Raw genomic sequence first — 22084 nt, 5'->3', positions numbered from 1 at the left:
ATAAATTTTTATTATTTTCCTTCCCCCTTTTTCAAACAATATATTGATCAACATATCAACCTTTTTACTCTGCCGAGCTTGCAACTTCCCTTCTTCCCTTCAGCTGGTAAAGGTAAAGGTAAAGGGACCCCTAACCATTAGGTCCAGTCATGGCTGACTCTGGGGTTGCGGTGCTCATCTCGCTTTATTGGCTGAGGGAGCTGGCGTACAGCTTCCGGGTCATGTGGCCAGCATGACCAAGCCGCTTCTGGCGAATCAGAGCAGTGCACAGAAACACCGTTTACCTTCCCGCCGGAGCGGTACCTATTTATCTGCTTGCACTGGCATGCTTTTGAACTGCTAGGGGGGCAGGAGCAGGGCCCGAGCAACGGGAGCTCACCCTGTCACGGGGATTCAAACCACCGTCCTTCTGATCGGCAAGCCCTAGGCTCTGTGGTTTAACCCACAGCGCCACCCGGGTATCCCATATCAAATCCAATTGCGCATTCTAACTCTTTACAACTTATCTACATTGTAGGATTTACTTCAGTCCTGCTAGTGTCTTTAAATTTTTACAGTTATCATTTAAATCTACAATAAATTTACTCCAGTCTTTCTGGAATTTCTGATCGTCCTGATCTTGAATCCTGCACACTCTGCCGCCAAAGCAGGGAACACAATCTTTTAAAGCTGCACCAATGGCGGTGATGGGACATAGCGCGGGGGCAGGGCACATCACGATCTCGCAGGAGCGACTGGGCGATCATTTCTTTAACTACCGCAATTGACCTGGAGCACCCTGGCAATCTACCTGTCAACCGGTTGGACGGTGCAGCCTTATATCAAATAAGACCAGTGGTCCATATAGCTCAGTATTGTCTATACTGACTAGCAGAACCTCTTTAGAGTTTTGAAATATACTCGGAGTCGAGAGTGGATTTCATGCTCTTTATTCAGCTCATAGTAGTGAGGAATGAAAGTTCCCCCACGATATCTGCTTTATTTACATTATTTACACAATGGGCCGCACGTGATTGGCTAATTCCAGGAATCTCTTCTAGGCCAATCAGGTTGCGGATTCACTTCCACCTGCAGTTGGATTGGTTGGCTCCTGCGGGCCAATCGTACTGCTGCATCGTTCTAGGACCAATCAGACTGCTGCTTTCTGAATCCTATTGTTCTAGGACCAATCAGACTGCTGCATTTTGGATCCTATTGTTCTAGGACCAATCAGACTGCTGCATTCTGAATCCTATTGTTCTAGGACCAATCAGACTGCTGCATTTTGGATCCTATTGTTCTAGGACCAATCAGACTGCTGCATTTTGGATCCTATTGTTCTAGGACCAATCAGACTGCTGCATTTTGGATCCTATTCAACTCAGTACATAACAAGTTTCAATCCTTTTTGGATAGGTTTGACCCTTGGACTTCCTGCGTTCAAAGCAGAGGCTCTACCCCTGAGCTCCCGTCTTTCCCATAAGATTATAGGATTGCTCTGCAAGGCTGCAGTCCTATGCCTACGTACCTGGGAGTAAGCCCCATTGATACCAATGGAATTTACTTCTGGGTAGCGCTGTGGGTAAAAGCCTCAGCGCCTAGGGCTTGCCGATCGAAAGGTCAGTGGTTCGAATCCCCGCGGTGGGGTGCGCTCCCGTTGCTCGATCCCAGCGGCTGCCAACCTAGCAGTTTGAAAGCACCTTCGGGTGCAAGTAGATAAATAGGGACCGCTTACTAGCGGGAAGTTAAACGGCGTTTCCGTGTGCGGTTCTGGCTCACCAGAGCAGCAATGTCACGCTGGCCACGTGACCCAGAAGTGTCTCCGGACAGCGCTGGCCCCCGGCCTCTTGAGTGAGATGGGCACACAACCCTAGAGTCTGTCAAGACTGGCCCGTACGGCCAGGGGTACCTTTACCTAGATTTGCATAGGACTCACCTGTGAAGCACATTTGAGATGGGGAAACACCCAGCTCTTAAAGCACAAATCCCTTTGGGGGCATACAGAACTGCAGGGGGCTCTCTCTCTCTCGCTGCTTTGCAGGAGGACGTATTCACTGTTCCAGCCATTGATCTGGGAGAGCTCAAGAAGGTACGCATCCGCCACGATAACACCGGAAGCAATCCCGCTTGGTTCTTGGAGAGGATCGAGGTCATTGACACCAACGAGGACATCACGTGAGCAGATCGATGACTGTCCCTCAGCTAAGGCAACATTCTGGGTCCTGACCAATTCACAGGGCAATTGAAATCAATTTGCAACTCCAGTTGTATATATACCACATTTTTTGCTCTATAAGACTCACTTTTCTCCTCCTAAAAAGTAAGGGGAAATGTGTGTGCGTCTTATGGAGCGAATGCAGGCTGCGCATCTATCCCAGAAGCTAGAACAGCAAGAGGGATCGCTGCTTTCGCTGCGCAGCGATCCCTCTTGCTGTTCTGGCTTCTGGGATTCAGAATTATTTTTTTTTCTTGTTTTCCTCCCCCAAAAACTAGGTGCGTCTTGTGGTCTGGTGCGTCTTATAGAGCGAAAAATATGGTAACTAAAATGCCCAAGGATTGCACAAGTGAAACTAGGCATGGAGTTGTTAGGATAAACACTAGACAGAACAACCTAAAGGGGAATTTCAACAATGGGGTCCTCCTTTGCTTGGATAGTGGCACCCTTGGGTGTTCTACAGTGTAGCCCTAAACATTTATACCAAGCCTTGACGAATTCTTTTTTAATTTTTTTATTCATTTTTCTTTTTTATTCATTACACATCTCATATTCATCACATTTACTAGGCACTCCTTCCTCCCTCCCCTCCTAGGCTTCCCCCAACTTCTGGTTTGTTTCTCCTTTCACCCACTTTGCTGCCTCTTAACAGAAAAAGCTACTAATAACATATTTATACAATAACATCAAACCTAAAAACATAAAAAATAACAATGAATACACCATATTATTTCTCTATCTTCTACACATTTTCTAATACTAATGATGTGAATGTTTATTTAAATCCTGCCATCAAGTCTATAGACTTTCTTTGTTTCTGCAAGTATAATATAAATGGTTCCCATTCCTTTTCAAAGTCACTGTTGTCTTTTTCTCTTAATCTGTCTGTCATTTTTGCCAGTTCTGCATAGTTCATCAGCTTCTCTTGCCATTGTTCTTTCGTTGCTATTTCTCCAGTCTTCCAATTTTGTGCGAACAACATTCTTGCTGCTGTTGTGGCATACATAAATAAAGTCCTCTTTTCTTTCGGTATATCTTGGCCTAAAATACCTAATAGAAAGGCTTCAAGCCTTGACGAATTCAATGGGAGCTACTACCAAGTAAATGGATATGGGACTGCAGTCTTAAGAGTCCACTCCCTCCCCCAGAGATTTTCAGTACAAGACTGGGTTGCCTTTGTTCTGCAATGCCCCTATACAAAATCTAACCTCCTGACAGGTCCCATTTGCCTTCCCCCAAAACCCAGGGTCGACGCAGGTGGCGCTATGGGTAAAACCTCAGTGCCTAGGACTTGCCGATCGCATGGTCGGCGGTTCGAATCCCCGTGGCGGGGTGCGCTCCCTTCGTTCGGTCCCAGCGCCTGCCAACCTAGCAGTTCGAAAGCACCCCCGGGTGCAAGTAGATAAATAGGGACCGCTTACCAGCGGGAAGGTAAACGGCGTTTCCGTGTGCTACGCTGGCTTGCCAGATGCAGCTTGTCACGCTGGCCACGTGACCCGGAAGTGTCTGCGGACAGCGCTGGCTCCCGGCCTATAGAGTGAGATGAGCGCACAACCCTAGAGTCTGGCAAGACTGGCCTGTACGGGCAGGGGTACCTTTTAAAACCCAGGGTCAAAAGAGGTTTGGATAAAGCAGCATCTTCAATAACGATACATGCCTGCAGGTCAGATCAGGTAGTGTGGGGTTTGAAACCAGCCCACCTCCTTTCTCAAAATGGCTATACAAGAAAGCTAGCTGCTGGCCAGAGCTTTTGATATGAGGGCATTTATTAATGTTATACAGTGGTACCTTGGTTCTCGAACTTAATCTGTTCCAGAAGTTTGTTCCACTCCCGAAACCGTTCAAAAACCAAGGCACGGCTTCCGATTGGCTGCAGGAGCTTCCTGCACTCAAGCAGAAATCACATTGGACATTCGGCTTCCCAAAAATGTTCGGAAACTTACTTCCAGGTTCTTGGTGTTCGGGAGCCGATTTGTTCAGCAACTAGGCCGTTCGAGAACCAAGGTACCACTGTATATATTCTAAAATGGTTGTTAAGATTATCAACAATAACAAAAGCTGCGTAGCTAAGATTTCCTGGATCCTGGTAATACTGTCATAGGTAAAGATTGGAAGGAAAATAATTTTTTTATTTAGAATGTTGCCAATTAAGAGATCAGAGACAGAGATAAAGGGTTGGCAAAGTATGATTAATAAATTTTGTAATGGGGATAGGAAAGCTAGAATTAATAAAAGAAGATGGTATAAACCCCAGAAAACAGGTGGACAGTGTCTCCCCAATATAAAGTTATATAGCAAATCGATTAAGATATATCATAGACTGAATTACAGAACAATGAGATTTAGAATGGTTAGAGAGTGGTACACAGGAAATGAGGGAGAAGTTGGTGAATATATAATTTTTATCAAACTAAATAGGCAATGGTGGCAGAATATTGAAAATCCCTTATTAAAAATCATCCTTGAGATATGGGCGATATATAAAGGAAAATTGATACCAGTAAATTTCTCACTAACTCTGATGGTGATGATAGAAGATTTCCCAGTAAATTTTTAAAAAGGAAATTGAAAAAGAAGCGAAAGAGAAGAAAATGCTTAAAATAAAGGAATGGGTGGAGAAAATGAGGAGCAAAGAACAAATAAAAGAAGCTCTAACAGGAAGTAAAATAACTTGGTTTAACTACCGTATTTTTTGCACCATAACACTCACTTTTTTCCTCCTAAAAAGTAAGGGGAAATGTCTGTGCGTGTTATGGAGGGAATGCCTACGGATGGCATGCCTACGGATTTTCCTCCTCTAAAAACTACGTGCGTGTTATGGTCAGGTGCGTGTTATAGAGCGAAAAATACGGTATATACAACTGAAGCCCCACGTTGGGCAAAAGATTCCTGCATTGCAGGGGGTTGGAGTTCATGATCCTTGTGGTCCCTTCCAGCTCAACAATTCTACAGTTTCTTGGTCTAGTGTCCTACTGACCTGCCCCTTTAAGGTCAAGCTGGAGAATACATAATTAGCTACAAATCTTTACTCTTAAGTGCAGAGGGAACAGGGTGGATTGATCACAAATTGTTGGATCTGGATCCTAGCACGAAGGTGAATAAAATGGCTTTAACCCTTTGCCCCTGTGATGGGTGGCAATCTGAACTCCTGCCTGCAATTTACATAAGGGGGAAAATAATTGAAGAGTATGAGAGGGTTTCCCCCTAGGCAAATTGCAGGTGTAGGGCCCCAGGTGTGGACTAGGAAAGCCCCCTCACTGACTCCCTTGTTCTGGCAACTTGTGCTAAAATAGAAGGTTGCGGGGAGCACCTGCCCTTAAGGGCATTGGATATGGAGCCAGCATATTGTCAGGAGTTCAGCCTACATTCGAGTAGGACCTTGGCAGAGACACATGCCCGACTGGCATGTTCCCTCCCTCCTGGTCAATCGTTCGGGAGCTTCAGAAGCTTTCTTCATCCCAAACATCACAGCGACTGATGCCAACAGACACCGGCACACTTAGGGATCCGCAGAGTTTGCACATCTTGCGTGACAGACCTCTGCAACTCAGCATTTTGGCTAATCTACTTTATTTACATATAAACACACACGGAGCACTGCAACATGGCTCCCTCTCTAGCATCAGACAGTAAAGAGAAAAAGAACAAAGGACAATAGTCCCACTTCACAGAACACAGTAACACAAACATCTTGTTTCCGTCACTTCCCACTCTGTGGAGTCAAAACATATACCGTCATGTGAAAGACAACAATCCCATGACTGCAGTCATAGATCAGGAATTCTAACACATATTGCCTAGGCCTTTAGAGTAGGATCTCAGTCTGGAAGTGGCCAAGGGGAGGTTGCTAAACTGTACTGTTCTTGCAGTTATTATTTCCCATGCCAGAGGTGGCTGGCAGTGGAAGAAGACGACGGTCAGGTTGCCAGAGAGCTGGTCCCAGTGGATGAAGCCTTTGTGCTGAAGGATACAGATGATTCTGGGTCTCTTGCAACACTCGGCCTGGAACAGAAAGGTTTGCCATCAGCTCTTTACAATTGAGTCTGCATCACAAAGGCTGAGGTTGAGGAATGAGGAGAAATGAGGACCAGAAATGAGGAGAGGCTTTGCATTCTCCTCGAGTGTTTTTGCTTGGCTGGAAGGAGTCCTTGAACCCTGCTTGAACGCCTCTTCCTTCCTTGAATAGACGACAGAATTGTGTGGGCTTAAAAACTAGCTGACTGGACAAATGAAGACATCTGAAGGCAAATCTTTAATGGTGGATGTCAGAGGCTCAGGAGCAGAAGCACAGGGGAGAGAGCAAATAGAGAGCGGAGGAGAGGAATCCGAGGGGAGCGTAGGGGAATATGACAGTGACCTGAGAGATTCCATGAGCTTCTCCAGCGAATCAGAAGATTCCCAGAAGGGGGCGCCTATGGTAAGGGCAAGGGGGGTCCCAGGGGGGACGCTCCAGAAACAAGGGGCCAGCGGGGACTCCCAAGGGAGCAGCGGAGGATCAGGACCAGTTCCCCCACCAGAGCACAGTGGGGGGGAAGAGTCACATGAGTCAGGACCAGCCTCTCCTCCAACGGGGAGAGAAGATGAGTCAGGGATAACCACGCCCCCATCGGAAGGTGGGGAAACGGAGGGAAGGCCAGGTCCAGCTAGCCTCCCTGAAGGAGGGAGCAGTGACACAAGTGTAATGGTCAGAAGGAAAGTGGGAGGCTGCGCGCGTGCGCCAAGTTCAAATGTGGAGGAGCGCGGGACAGCAGAAGACCCAGATTGGGAGCCAGGTCCAAAAGCCCGAAGGAGGGAGGGGGAAGAGTCAGGGGACTCAGCGTCAGAGGAGTCTAGGAAGAGTGAGACTCCGACTAGCAGGAGGACCCAGAGAAGGAAGGAACAGAGGAAGAGGTGGAGTAAGGCTAGAATCTTAAACTGGTGTCAGGGGGGAGGAGATTCAGATGGAGCTTCGGCGGTCTAAGGTACAGACGTAGCGTTGCACGCTGCGCGTGTGGAAGTGAAACTGAACTTCAATAAAGACTTTTATACTAAAGACAGGAGCAGCGTTGGTCTTGTGTGAGCTGGGACCTTGGGCAGCGCTGACAGTTGATGATTTCTTGTGTTTTTAATATTTTGTCGGAAGCCTCCCAGAGTGACTGAGGCAACCCAGTCAGATAGGCAACGTTTGAATAATTTTTTAAAAAAATTACAAATGTAAACTCGCAATGTTTAGCCCACTTTTGCTTCTTGCCCCGCCCACTATTAGCATGTGGACTCCAACAGGTTGCACAGAGGGGAATGTGGCCCTCGGGATGAAAAAGGTCCGCCCTCCCTGTCCTAGAAGTATGACTCTACTGCGGGTCTTGGATCACTTTTATTCAATGGCTAACTCACTCCATAGAATAGTCCTGTGTGTGGAGGGATAAGAGAGGGCATGAAATTCACAGTAGCTCGGAAGTCAGCCCTTGCCAATGGAGATTTTTCTTCTTGACAGCTCAATCCACAACGTTTACCGTGACTGTGAAAACTGGGGACAAGAAACGTGGTGGGACGGACGCCAATGTCTTCATCGTCCTTTATGGCACCAAAGATGATACAGGTGGGAGCAAAAAGCCCAGCCCCAGGGCGAGATGGTGGGGTACTCGTATAATTCACTGCCAGGGCGCAAGAGAATTGGCATGGAAGGTTTAGCTGCTCCTTCCAGAAAATGCTTTTTCATCGTCTCATGGCAAAATTGTTTTCTCACTGGGGCAGCCAAATCAGATTGGAGTTTCTTTTCTTGCCATGGATAGATGAACTACAGTGGTACCTCGGGTTACAGATGCTTCAGGTTACAGACTCCGCTAAACCAGAAATAGTACCTCAGGTTAAGAACTTTGCTTCAGGATGAGAACAGAAATAGCATGGTGGTGGCACGGTGGCAGTGGGAGGCCCCATTAGCTAAAGTGGTACTTCAGGTTAAGAACGGTTTCAGGTTAAGAATGGACCTCCAGAACGAATTAAGTTCTTTCACAGGTTTCATTTTAAAGCATGATTCTTCTCATCATTCCTGTGGATTTTTTTTTTTTTTTAATCGACCTATGTGAAAATCTTTCAACCCCAGACAAAGGGAATGACCTACTAATTGCAGTGACTGCATTTGCTAGCAGTAGTATAATTGCATCAAGTACTCTATCAAGTGCCTCTCTCAAGACCTCCAGCCCTACGATTGGTCAGAATAGGGGCAGGTGAGATATCAGGTGCAGGTGTTGACATCAGGTGCAGGTGTCTTCGCTGTACTCTTTTTCAGCATCTCCTTAAAACATTTTTGTTTAGGCAAGTCTATCCAGACGTGTAGAATGTTGACATACCATTTATTTCCTTTTTAGCTACTGTCGGTTTTGATTTTCTTTTGCATGTTTTAAAATACCTGTTCTTTTGTTGGCATCCATCCATCTCGGCTGTTCTAACTGTTCTTTTAATTGATAATTTTAATGTTTGATTTTATATTTTTGTAAACTGCTTAGAGGTTTCCTTCTGATCAAGTGGTGCATAAAATTTTGTGGCGTAAAAATAATGGGACGAGGAATGATTTTACCTCCAAATCATTTATTCATCCAAATTATATCCTGTCTTTAAGAATACAAATCCTTCCAAGAAAATTTACAAGTAACATCCAAATACATTCAAACATACACACAAACACATTATTATTGCTATTAATATTTATAAAATTTATATACCACCCATCATCTGAAGATCTCAGTGTGGTTCACAAGATAAAAATAAACTAAATGAACAATAAAGCATATAACAAGTTATCAGGATCTTTCCCACAGGGCAGTTAATGGCAGATGGCCCTGAGCGAGAGAAGAAGGTTAATTTGGAACAGGGTTTCCCGTCTTCTCTTCCAAATCCCTAAGGACAAAGGGTTGTCACCAGCTAAGTGTGACCATTATTCTCATTTGCCTTCAGAAGCAGTAAAGCTCTGCTGGTTGAAAAACAATTGCCTCTGGTCTATTTTTTGGGAATCCTGCAATGTGTTTAAGTTTTTACTCTGCTAACTATACATTGGAATATACTCTGGATCAATATTGAGTAGAAGTTCAATGACTCAACAAGGATGCCCAGTGGCTAGTGCTTTGGCATATGCCCAGATACATCAACCACTGGTTCCTAGCATCCTATGCCCTTTTAAAATGTGGCTCTTTTGGGGGAGGAGGAGTGTTATTGCGTTGTTGTTTTTATTTTGATCTTTTCTGGGTTTAGGGCGGTATATAAATTCAATAAATACTAATAATAATCCTTTCCACACACCCCCTCTCTGAATTAAAACAAAACAGGGACGATTGGCCTGAAGGCTTCTAAGACGAACAAGAACAAATTCGAGCGAGGAAAGATTGATGTGTTCACGGTGGAATGTGTGGACCTCGGAGACCTAAAAAAAATTAAGATTGGCCACGATAACACAGGTATGTTGGCTTGAATGTACAAAGTTGTTCAAACAAGCTCTAGAGAATTATCACTCAATTAATTGGTGACACAGGTCAACTTGACCCTGAGACAACTTCTAGGATGGTCCCAAGCTTACATGACCATGGGGGCTTCCTCCAGCCATAAATATGATGGTGCATCACCTTTCCTAATTTGCATATTTTAGAGGTTACCGCCCACACACTTCCGCTGTACTTTTCTGCTTATGTGGTGGCACTTTGGTAAAACCACTTTTTACCTGTTTCTAGCAGAGTTTTCCCCGGAGGCAGAGGAAAAGAACAGGAGTCATACTCAAATTCACAGTCAAGAGCTTCTTTATTGCTTGACTGGTTCCACAAGCATTTCTGTTACTATTACAAAGTTATTTACCGTATTTTTCGCTCTATAGGATGCACCAGATGATAAGACGCACCTAGTTTTGTGGGGAGGAAAACAAGAAAAAAAAATTTTGAATCCCAGAAGCCAGAACAGCAAGAGGGATCTGGCTTCTGGGATACCGTGTAGCTGTTCTGGCTTCTGGGATAACCACACCAAGCCTCTTCAGGGCAGCGGGATGAAGGCTTCCCCTGCCCGGAAGAGGCTGCGTGGGGCTAAGGCAGAAGCCAGGACAGCAAGAGGGATAGCTATGTAGCGATCCCTCTTGCTGTCCTGGCTTATAGGATAGCCGCACGCAGCCTTTCTCAGGGAGCGGGATGAAGGCTCCCACTGCCCGAAGAGGCAGTGTGCGGCTAAGGCGGAAGCCAGGACAGGCACGTCGCTGAAGGGGATCTGCGCAGTTCGCCCTCTCTGCGCAGCGCCTTTCCTGCAAAGGAGAGGCGCTGCGCAGAGTGGGAGAACTGCGCAGTGCCCCTTCAAGTGAAGCTGGAGAAGGAACAGAAGGAGTCCCTTCTGTTCCTCCTCCGGCTTCGTAGGACAGGCGCCTCACTGAAGCGGTGCTGCACAGCTCTCCCTAACTGCCCAGCGCCATTCACCCCATAAGACGCACTCACATTTCCCCTTACTTTATAGGAGGGAAAAAGTGCATCTTATGGAGCGAAAAATACAGTACATCCCTTCTCCATCTCTCCAGCACGGTATAATCTCAGTCCAGTAATTAACAATCCTGACACAGCAACACTCACAGTATCAGCAGCACACATTGTCTTACTTCCAACCTTGTTGTCAGCGTGCGTGCTGACAGCGTGTGCATGTGTGCTTTCCTCGTGAGGAAATTGCAGCCTGCAACTTCCTCCCTTTATTTGCACCACCGGCTGACACCAATCAAGCCTCGAGTGCCACTACTACTCACTAAAGAAAATTCTGGAACCCTCTTTAAAGCTTCCAGGAAATTTTATCTGTTTCTTAAACAATGTTTTCTTAACAGCATAGACCTCTTTAAAGGTAGGAATATTTCCCTAATTCCCAGGTTGCTCCAAAGGCAAGTGAAGCAAAGGGGACACCTGTCTTGCCAGTCATACATGTGGAAAGGATCTAGGGGTCTTCGTAGACCACAAGCTAAACATGAGTCAACAGTGTGATGCAACAGCAAAAAAAAAGCTAATGCCGTTCTCGGCTGCATCAACAGAAGTATAATGCACAGATCAAGGGTGGTAATAGTATAGTGGTAAAGGTTAAGGTGAAGGGACCCCTGACCCCGTGGCCAACTCTGGGGTTGTAGCACTCCAGTTGCTTTATTGGTCGAGGAAGCCGGCGAACAGCTTCTGGGTCATGTGGCCAGCATGACTAAGCTGCCTCTGGAGAACCAGAGCAGCGCACAGAAATGCCGTTTACCTTCCCGCCAGAGCAGTACCTATTTATCTACTTGCACTTTGATGTGCTTTCGAACTGCTAGGTTGGCAGGAGCAGGGACTGAACAACGGGAGCTCACCCCGTCGCAGGGATTCAAACCGCCGACCTTCTGATCGGCAAGTCCTAGGCTCTATGGTTTAACCCACAGCGCCACCCGCGTCCCAACAGTACAGTAGTACCTCGGGTTAAGTACTTAATTCGTTCTGGAGGTCTGTTCTTAACCTGAAACTGTTCTTAACCTGAAGTACCACTTTAGCTAATGGGGCCTCCAGCTGCCACTGCGCCCCCAGAGCACGATTTCTGTTCTCATCCTGAAGCAAAGTTCTTAACGCGAGGTACTATTTCTGGGTTAGTGGAGTCTGTAACCTGAAGCGTATGTAACCTGAAGCGTCTGTAACCTGAGGTACCACTGTGCTGTGTGATCAGACCACACCTGGAATACTGTCTCCTGTTTCTCTGCAGGTAAAGCTCAAGGTTGGTTCTTGGAATGGGTAGAAGTGGATGCACCATGCCTGGGGCTGTGTCTTGTGTTCCCTTGTGGCCGTTGGCTGGATAAATCAGAAGACGATGGAGCCATTGAAAGAGTTCTCTTCCCTGCAACCCTACAGACCAGGACATATGTCCCATGTGAGTAGTGTTGCTTGCCAGAATATTTGGTGTGTTTTTAAATGAGGATTTTTTTTAATGGTGTGGAATCTCCTAGGTTGTGGAATTATGTCCCTGCAGAGGTGTGTCTGGCTTCTTCACGATGTACCTCTTCACTCTGGCCTTTGAGACATGAGAGGTGTGTTTTCAGGACCCAACCTATTATTGGAAATGTCATATGTTTTAAGAGTTTTTATTTCTGCCCTGCCAGGGAGGAATGGCAAGCTAAGCTGGTGGACTATGCAGAAATGGCAAAGCCAACTGGAAAGCTCAGGAACCGAGAGGACAAAAACTTTAAAAAAGGACTTCCGGGTTAGCGCCAGCGCTGAATGGCAGATTTCTCCCGGAGCTCCGGGAGAGATCTGCTTCGCGGGTTCGGGTCCCGTAGCTCACGGCGGAGCAAGGACCCTCAAAAGTCACAGGCGCGTAGCCTGTGAACCGGAGACTCGGCGGGCACCTTTGCCCCCCCCCGACGTTGTGAAATAGCCTTTCTAAAGGCTATAGATCAGCGGAGGGTGCGTGGAGCGGTGCTGAGAGTCGCTTTCACCCAGCCTGCGAAGCGAAGCCGCGTCGCCATTAGCGGAGAGTGCTGACTTCTTCCGAGGATTTTGGATTCAAAAAGAGCAACTTTCCGTGAGTAGGATTGGGCTTGCATTAAAAATTGGACACTAAAATTAAGAAATTTGGGCACCGAGACGGATAAGCACTAAAAAGGAAGTCTGCTTTCCGTCCTGCAGCAAGATTAAAGCGAAAGACAGCTAAGCTGTAACTTTTGACAGGAGAGTTTATGAGCTAAGAAACCCAACACCAAGCAAAGAACTCCCCCCCCAGAAGGCAGGAGAGGGGGGGAAGAAGATTTTAAAGGGATTCCCTGCCGGTTTTTAAGGAGATTGAACTGTTTACCGCTGCTTATCTACCTGGGGGTCGGACTGCCGGAGGAAAGGAACCGGCTAAGGACGGTCGTTACAAAAAAGGCTAGAAAGTAACTGATATATAGACTCTGGCTACTCTCAACTTGAAACATCGTATTTGGCTATATAGTAAGTTACTTGCAGGACACTATTGATTTGGATCTTTTACAAAGAAAAGGACTTGGAGGGCTTTTGCTTTTTGGAAGTGTGGGAACAATTTGAAGTTTAGGAACTGGCTTTACGCCCTCTAGAGGATTGGGACAGTTTCAGCAGCCAAGTGGAATTTAAAACCTGAGAACTTCTCTTTATTGACAGCTCAAGAGTGTGGGAATGACCTTGAACGAAAGACTTTGTTATGGCAGATGGTAAACAGAAAGAAGATTCACAAGAAACAACTTTGAGATCTGGTAGACAATACAAAGTGGACTCTTCTATGCAAAGAAGGGCCTCTGTATCAGGGGCCTCGGGAACTGCAGCTGTCACAAAGGCAAGAGTGAAAACAATGTCTTCGGAAGAAGCGTTTACAAAGGCCTTGGGAAAAATAAGTGATTCTTTAGAGGAATTAAAGAAGCAAGGTGCTGAAACAAATAAGAAAATTGAAGAAATCTCTGGGAAAATTGATTTAAATACTAAAAGTATAACTGACCTTGGGAACAAAGTGAACTCTAATGCAGAAGCAATTGGGAAATTACTGGAAGATTCAACTACAACGCGAAAGATAGCTGAAGAAGCTAAGGAAATTGCTACTGCTGTTGAAGGGAAACTTCCACCGGTGTACAGGAAACTGGATGAGTATGAACTGACACTTTCTATGCAGGATATGCAACGCAAAGAGAAAAACCTGAGGATTAGACTTGTGCCGGAAAAGGAAGGAGACAACTTGGTGGATTATTTGACAAAAGAGTTTTCTGACTTCTGGAAGCAAGATCTGAAAGAAGAAGAGTTCAAAATAGAGAGTGCATTCAGGTTGGGAATAAGGCAGAAGAAGAATAGACCCAGAGATTGCTTGATAACTCTAAGATCCAAAGAAGAGCGAGATAAAATATTGAACCTGCACTACCAAACAACCCTTCGAATTGAGGACTTTCATATTGAGATCTTTAAAGATATCCCTAAAAGTATCTTGGATGCAAGAGGTCCTTACAAGGATCTGGTGACATTACTGAAGAGGAACTACATACTATTCAGGTGGGAGTTTCCCCAAGGCCTGTCTTTTAAATACAAGGGGAAGAAAAGAAGAATAAAAACAGTGAGTGATAAAGACAAGTTCCTGGGAGAACACGAAGAAGACCTACAGAAAGAGACCTATCCAGGAGAAAGACATCCTTCAAGACTAGATACGGACACAGAACCACCGACAAAGGACGAACAACAATTGGGAGCTGTAGGAGGAACTAAATAACCCCATCATGGCTTTGCAACTTCTAACTTGGAACTGTAATGGTCTAAACAACCCCCGAAAAAGGAAAAATATATTTCATGCTTTAAAGAAAGACCAATTGGACCTGATTTGTTTACAAGAGACCCACGTGACAAGAGCACATAGAAAACTGTTAATAAACAAGAGATTGGGACAAGAATTTATATCTTCAGACAAAGTAAAAAAAAGAGGAGTGGTGATCTACGTAAAGGAAAATTTGCAGCCGAAACAAATTTTTAAAGATGATCAAGGAAGATACCTGGCAATTGAAATTCAATCTCAAGGAGAAAAATTTTTGATAGTGGGGATATATGCACCAAATGAAGGGAAAGCAGAATTCTTTAAGAAGTTGCATGAGACTTTAATGGACTATATGGATTACAAACTGATTATGATGGGAGACATGAATGGAGTAGTTTCAACAAATATGGACAAAGCACAAAGACAGGTTGTCACAAAAGACGGAAGACTACCAAAAACTTTTTTTGAAATGACTGACAATATGGACTTGATTGACATTTGGAGAACAAAACACCCATTAGAAAGAGAGGGAACCTTCTTTTCTGAAGCCAAAATGACATGGACACGGATTGACCAAATTTGGGTGACTAGCAATATGGCGTCGAATATAAAGAAAGTGGAAATCTGCCCAAAAACCTTCTCCGACCATAACGCAGTTAAGATGGTGATGAAGCAAACAACAACTGGTTCCTTCAGATGGAGAATGAATGACACCTTATTTAGAGACGAGGAGATTTGTAAGAAGGCCCAAAAAACTTTGAAAGATTATTTTGAAATCAACTTAAGGACTAAAGTAGAAAAAAGAATCGTATGGGACGCAAGTAAAGCCGTGATGAGAGGGTTTTTGATACAGCAAAATTCACTAAAGAAAAGAAAGCAAAATGAGAGGAAAGAGAAAATCTTGGAAAAGATAAAAGAAGGGGAAAGGAAATTAAGACTGAAGCCAAAATCACAAGAGATTTTAAGAGAAATTAAATTGTATCAAACACAATATATGGAACTGATGAACCAAGAAATAGAATGGAAAATTAAACAAATGAGGCAAAAGACCTTTGAATCTGCAGATAAATGTGGCAAGTTATTGGCTTGGCAAATAAAGAAGAGACAAAAACTCAACACGGTAATAAATCTAGAAGTGGATGGAAAGAACATATGCAACCCAGTGGAAATTAGGAACTGTTTCCAGAGCTACTTTAGACAATTGTATACACAAGGGCCGCAGAAAGATAAAGACATACAACAATTCCTCGAGAAAAATGGGCTGAAAAAGATTTCCCAGGAAAGTAAGACAATTTTGAACCAGGAGATATCAGCACAGGAAATAGAAGATGCCATTCACAACATGACGTTGGGCAAATCACCTGGACCGGATGGATTGACTTCCAAATACTACAAAGTTTTGAAGGAAGGGCTTATACAACCTTTGAAGGAAGTCTGCAACGAGATCATGGAGGGGAGAAGGGCACCCGATACGTGGAGAGAGGCCTACATTACACTTATACCAAAGACAGAGACTGAAAAGACTCAACTTAAGAACTACCGACCCATCTCCTTACTAAATGTGGATTACAAAATCTTTGCTGATGTTTTAGCAAAGAGACTGAAAAGAGTTTTGATGGAGGAGATTCATGGAGACCAGGCGGGCTTTCTCCCGAAAAGGCATTTGTCGGACAATGTAAGGAATATAATTGACATTTTGGAGAAGTTGGAAGTGAACATAAACACTAAGGCTGTTTTGATATTTGTGGACGCCGAGAAAGCCTTTGACAATATTTCTTGGAGTTTCATGTTGAAGAACCTCCGGGGGATGGGGGTAGGCCAAGGGTTTGAAAATGGTATAGGTGCAATATATTCTGAACAGAAAGCAAAATTAATTGTAAATAATGTGGTAACAGAAGAGTTTAAGATTGAAAAAGGGACACGACAGGGGTGCCCTATCTCCCCATTACTTTTTATATCGGTCCTGGAGGTTTTGCTTAACATGATTAGGAGGGATCAGTTGGTTAAAGGGATTCAGGTCGGAGTTAAACAATACAAACTGAGAGCATTTGCAGATGACCTAGTACTTACACTGCAAGAGCCAGAAGCTAGTACGAAAAGAGTTTTGGAAATAATCCAAGAGTTTGGTCAATTGGCAGGATTCAAATTGAATAAGTTAAAGACTAAGGTATTGGAGAAAAACTTAACACAGATTGAAAAAGAAAGGTTTCAGAATGAGACGGGGTTGACTGTGGTTAAAAAAGTGAAATATCTGGGTGTGAACATGACAGCTAAAAATGTGAATTTATTTAAAGATAATTATGAAAAAACTTGGACAGAAGTGAAAAAAGATCTGGAGATTTGGTCAAATCTGAAGCTTTCCTTGTTAGGTCGAATTGCAGTTATAAAAATGAATGTATTGCCAAGAATGTTGTTTTTGTTTCAAGCATTACAAATTATGGACAAAATGGATTGTTTCAAGAAGTGGCAGAAAGATATATCTAAATTTGTCTGGCAGGGCAAGAAGCCCAGAATAAAATTCAAGATATTAACGGATTCAAAGGAAAGAGGGGGGTTTGCCCTGCCAGACTTTAAATTGTACTATGAAGCGGCAGCTTTCTGCTGGCTAAAAGAATGGCTGCTTCTTGAAAATACAGACATTTTGGATTTGGAAGGATTTAATAATATTTTTGGGTGGCATGCATATTTGTGGTATGACAAGGTTAAAGCGCATAAAAGTTTCAAAAATCATATTGTCAGAAAAGCACTATTAAATGTCTGGGTTAGATATAAGGACTTGCTGGAAAATAAGACTCCAAGATGGCTATCACCAATGGAAGCTAAGGCTGTTAAAAAGCTAAATATGGAGTCGAAATGGCCAAGATATTGGGAAATCTTGGAAAAGGAAGGGGACAAATTGAGATTGCAGAGTTTTGAAAAACTAAAAGGGAAGGTGAGAGATTGGTTACATTACCATCAAATAAACGAAGTGTTTAAATTAGACAGTAAAATAGGCTTCCAGGTGGAAAAATCAAAATTAGAGACTGAACTGTTAGAATCCAGTACTAAGAATTTGTCAAAAATGTATGATCTGCTGCTGAAATGGAATACACAAGATGAAATGGTAAAATCAAGTATGATTAAATGGGCTCAGGACATTGGTCATAACATCATGTTTGCTGACTGGGAAAAGTTGTGGACCACCGGGTTGAAGTTTACGGCGTGTAATGCCTTAAGAGAAAATATAATGAAAATGATTTATAGGTGGTACATAACCCCAGTCAAGCTTGCAAAGATCTACCATGTGCCTGACAATAAATGTTGGAAATGTAAAGAAAAGGAAGGTACATTTTTTCACCTCTGGTGGACGTGCCCGAAGATTAAGGCATTCTGGGAAATGATTTACAATGAACTGAAAAAGGTATTTAAATATACTTTCCCCAAGAAACCAGAGGCCTTTCTCTTGGGTATTGTCGGCCAGGGGGTGTTAAAGACAGATACAACTTTTTTTATGTATGCTACAACAGCAGCTAGAATACTTATTGCAAAGTACTGGAAGACACAGGATCTACCCACACTGGAAGAATGGCAGATGAAGGTGATGGACTACATGGGTTTGGCAGAAATGACGAGCAGAATCCGAAACCAGGGAAGAGAAGCGGCGGAAGAAGAATGGAAAAAGTTCAAGGACTATTTAAAGAAATATTACAAAATTAATGACAGTTAAAATGATGTTGGATTAAAATAAATGGTTACTATCAGTATTGGTTAAGACAAAGAGAATAAGGATGATTAACATAAATCTATAGTAAAATAAGGGAAGATTCGCTGAATAATTGTAAGAACTGGGAATACAGAAACGGGAAGCAAGAGGAAGTCGAGGAAGTAAGGTTTAAGAAATTAGGATATGAAATGGTATTTGTTTTTTGTTCTGTTATTGTTTGTGGTTTGTTTTTGTATGTGTTGTTTGTGTTAATATAAAAATGGTTTAATAAAAAATATTATAAAAAAAAAAAACTTTAAAAAAGAATGGGGGAAATTTGAAATTTATTTAAGAGACCGTTGCAAGCAGATGAAAACATTGGCAGGATTTTAATCTCACTTGTAACAAATATTATGGACAATATGGATTGATATAAAATAGAGATTGTAGAATAATATGCAGTTGTAAATGTTGACAAAGCCACTTCCGAGCTAGGGAGGAGGTGGGGTTGCGGGCTTCATGCCCCTTCACCACGCTCGCGGGGGCTGGCTCCAGCCCACGCTTAGCAGGGAATCCTCAGACATGTCATACCCTCCCTCTTTCCCGTGCCGCAGCTGACCTGGTTTTCCCTCCCTTCCCAACCTTTAGGCTAGGTTCTTTGACGTTGCTATGGACTTTGGTTGGTCGCCGTCAAGGGGCCTGGTAGGAATTTTTCCAACTGGCAGCATGGCACCAGCCACTTGGTTTTCGCCTACCTCGTAGCAAACTGTCACAACTCCACGGTGTTGGCGGTTAGGCATTGGTAGGGGTACTGTTTATTATGCAGATGAAGGGGGGAGCGCCATCACCTTCCCCCAAACAAAAGGGTAGTCCGGTAAAAGATTACGGGGGGTGTGGCCTTGTCCTAAGCCTATGGAGGTGTGGGCCCTGTTGAATTCAAGCCAATAAAAACCAAAAGTCAGAGGAATTGGCCACCCTCCAGGTGCCCGGCTTGAATTCTTGTTGTCCTCCCTGTCAGCGACTCCCGGCAAGACCAGGGGAGGTCTTCAATCGGCGATCCTCCTCTAACGTGAGAAGAACACACCACTTCTCCCCCTCCCATTGCCAGGGAGGGGAAAGAGACAGACAGAAACGTATCTACATGCTTTTATTCCTGTCTTTCCAGCAGTACAGAGAAATCATGTCTGAACTCTCTCATCACCAACTGCAGAGAGAGAATAACTCCACCCATGTACTTCCAGTACAGGGTCATGTGACACTCTGAGCTAACATCCGGTGCTCAGTGCACTGAATAGACTGTCCCTGGTTCCCACGGTACAGTCCCATAACATCAACATCCTGTTTTCCATTCCAGCCACCTGGAGCTCGCTTCTGCATTGCTCCTTTTTCGTAACAAAAGATTCCGGGGGGCGTGGCCTTGTCCTAAGCCTATGGAGGTGTGGGCCCACGGCACACCCCCGCACGGTGACCCCGGGGGGAGGTCCTAGTTGACATGCCTCAGCAGGACTCCTCCCACTGGTGGTTAACCCTCACCGGCCTTCAAGCCGGTTAGTTGTTAGGACCAATGCCTAAGCCAATACCGCTCAATTCCAGTAATCAATAAAAGTTGTGGCCTAATTTGACCCATTAACTCAAATTATTGTGTCCCGTGTCTTTATTTTTTTGAGGGGAGGTGGGAACTCGCCACGCAATAGGACCAATGGGGGGAGGAGTCTTGAGATTCAGAGTAATCTCTACATATGGATAAGCATTTGGATTTTTATAATTTTATATTTGTGAAATCAAATAAAAATGATTTCATAGAAAAAGACATGCAGAAGACTACACTGTTAGGAGAGGGAGGTTTAAAAACGGACATCGGCATAAAGATGAAGTACATTTTGATATGCAGAAATTCATTTATCTGAAAAATTTATAAGCCACAATAAGAAGGCTTTCCTAGCGGTGTACAAGTAAAATTGTAGATAAAACAATAAATTAAATATTACAATAAAATGCATTAAACATAAAAGAGTTTTTAATTATGGAAAATGCTGGTGAAGAGCGGATCATACATTTAACAACGACAACTCATTTTGCCCGCTGTTTATCTTCTTCCTCGCCTGGTGCAGTTGTTCCCTACGAGGTCACTGTTTACACAAGTGATATTTTTGGAGCTGGGACTGATGCAGACGTCTTCATTGTCCTGTATGGAGCGGATGGGGTTTGCACTCGCCAGAAATCCTTGTGCCAAAACAAGAGGGAGCGAAGAATGTTCTTTGAGAGGAACACCGTGAATCAGTTCATTGTTGAGGTAACCTGAAAGATGTCGTAGCTGTTCGCCTTCCCGCAGTCCAAATTTTAAGATCTGATGACTCATCCTTCGCTCTCAGAATTATCCTGTGAATTACATTTACATACATTTACTTAATAATTTACAGTATTCATGGGTTGTATCCAATGAAGTCATCACATTATCACAAGGACTTCCACCTGTGCAATTGAATATCCTCCCCCACTATCAAATCAGTTATGGGGGTTTTTTCCCCACAACCGTCCGGTGATTTGGGGGCAGGGAGCATGCAGAAGAGGGAGAGAAAGTCTTGTTGCACTAGCAGACACATCCTTGCACTAACAAGAGAGCCTCATTAAATAAAACCTCTCCCCCTCCTACATAACTTGGATTTTTTGGGGAGGGGAGGAGAGAAGGGTAATGGCTCTAGGTCAAATGCCCTACACTCTTTCCATGGCAAAGAGACGAATTATCTATCCATGAATGTGGAGAAGAAGGGTACAAACATGGAAAAGTATTGCAGAATTGATTCCAGTAAATTAATTTGCGAACAAAAGCACCACATCCCCTGAATTGCTTGCAGTCCATTCCACCTTCGTGGCATTCGAAAGCTAACGATGAAATAAAATAGACATCTAGGCCAACTGCTCTTTTATCCAGATTTTTGTTTTGTTTTGTTTTTTTACTGAGGGATCAAATAGTTCTGCCATTAATTCTTTCCTGTTTGATCCTCGCATGGCCTTGAGCACTTTAGAATTCCTTTGGACTAACACAAAACTGTTCCTAAATCTTATTTTTACATGTTTTGAGGTTGATGTTTTATACTGGCAGAAGACAGTTAGTGAGTGGGGAGAGGGGAATAAGAGCAAAATGTTGCATGCTGTCAACTGTTTCTGAGAATCTGTAATAAGTTCAATAGACCTTGAAAACAATTCCGGGATTCCTGATCATCCAAGGGCTGTGAAATGCCTTTTTTAAAAAAAGAAAAGAAAAAAGAAGTCGTAGTTTTACTGCTGGATCTGCTTTGTATTCTGCAGATAGCATCCTGAAAGCATTTAAGAAACTGTTATCAGCCACACTTTGAGGAGGTGATTTGATGGCAATGTGGAAAGTCCTTGAATAAATATACCATTTTGTTGTTGTTGTTTTTCGTTGGCTTCTTCCATGCCTGTCTTTAAAAGCACACGTGGCATTTCCTTACAAAGGAAGGCAATTTATTTGGCATGAGCAGAAGGGGAGGGGAAGAATAATTGCTCTCCTTCTAATGTTAAATGTTTTTCAGATAAATAGAGATTTTAATCATTTTTATTCGAAAGGAGAGATGGATAGCACCATCTCGGTTGGTCTGGAGAATGTTGGTGTAAACTCTGTCACCTGAAATGGATAATTTTGCAAGCTCGTGGATCTACCCCAGTTTCAAGCATTGGCTACTGTTATTGTTGTTCTTACTATTGATTTATTGATGTGTTTGTTGCTCGTAAAGGATATTTTGTTTTGTAATGTTTGATGCTTTGTTGTGTTTTTATATAGGTTGTAAGTCGCCCAGGGTGGTTAGGGAAACCCAGCAAGATGGGCGGGATATAATTTTTTAAAAAAATATTATTATTTTATTATTAGAAACCAGAAATTGGAAGCTCTAGAGCAGGCATATCCAAACTCGGCCCTCCAGCTGTTTTGGGACTACAATTCCTATCAGCCC

General features: G+C 43.7%; 1 protein-coding gene across 1 annotated transcript in view; it reads left to right on the top strand.

Moving 5' to 3' along the window:
• Positions 1–22084, top strand: part of LOXHD1 (lipoxygenase homology PLAT domains 1) — a 197999-nt gene that overhangs the window by 103904 nt on the left and 72011 nt on the right. Inside the window, exons 21-26 of the mRNA XM_053407585.1 lie at positions 2021–2154; positions 6064–6209; positions 7668–7772; positions 9496–9624; positions 11897–12061; positions 20225–20406. Of these exons, the coding sequence (XP_053263560.1) occupies positions 2021–2154; positions 6064–6209; positions 7668–7772; positions 9496–9624; positions 11897–12061; positions 20225–20406 (861 nt within the window). The remainder of the gene's footprint in view (positions 1–2020; positions 2155–6063; positions 6210–7667; positions 7773–9495; positions 9625–11896; positions 12062–20224; positions 20407–22084) is intronic.

Source organism: Podarcis raffonei, chromosome 11 (assembly GCF_027172205.1).
Source record: "Podarcis raffonei isolate rPodRaf1 chromosome 11, rPodRaf1.pri, whole genome shotgun sequence".
NCBI classification, from domain to species: Eukaryota; Metazoa; Chordata; class Lepidosauria; order Squamata; family Lacertidae; genus Podarcis; species Podarcis raffonei.
Note: the sequence above shows the minus strand (reverse complement) of the source record. Positions and strands in the feature narration are given on the sequence as shown.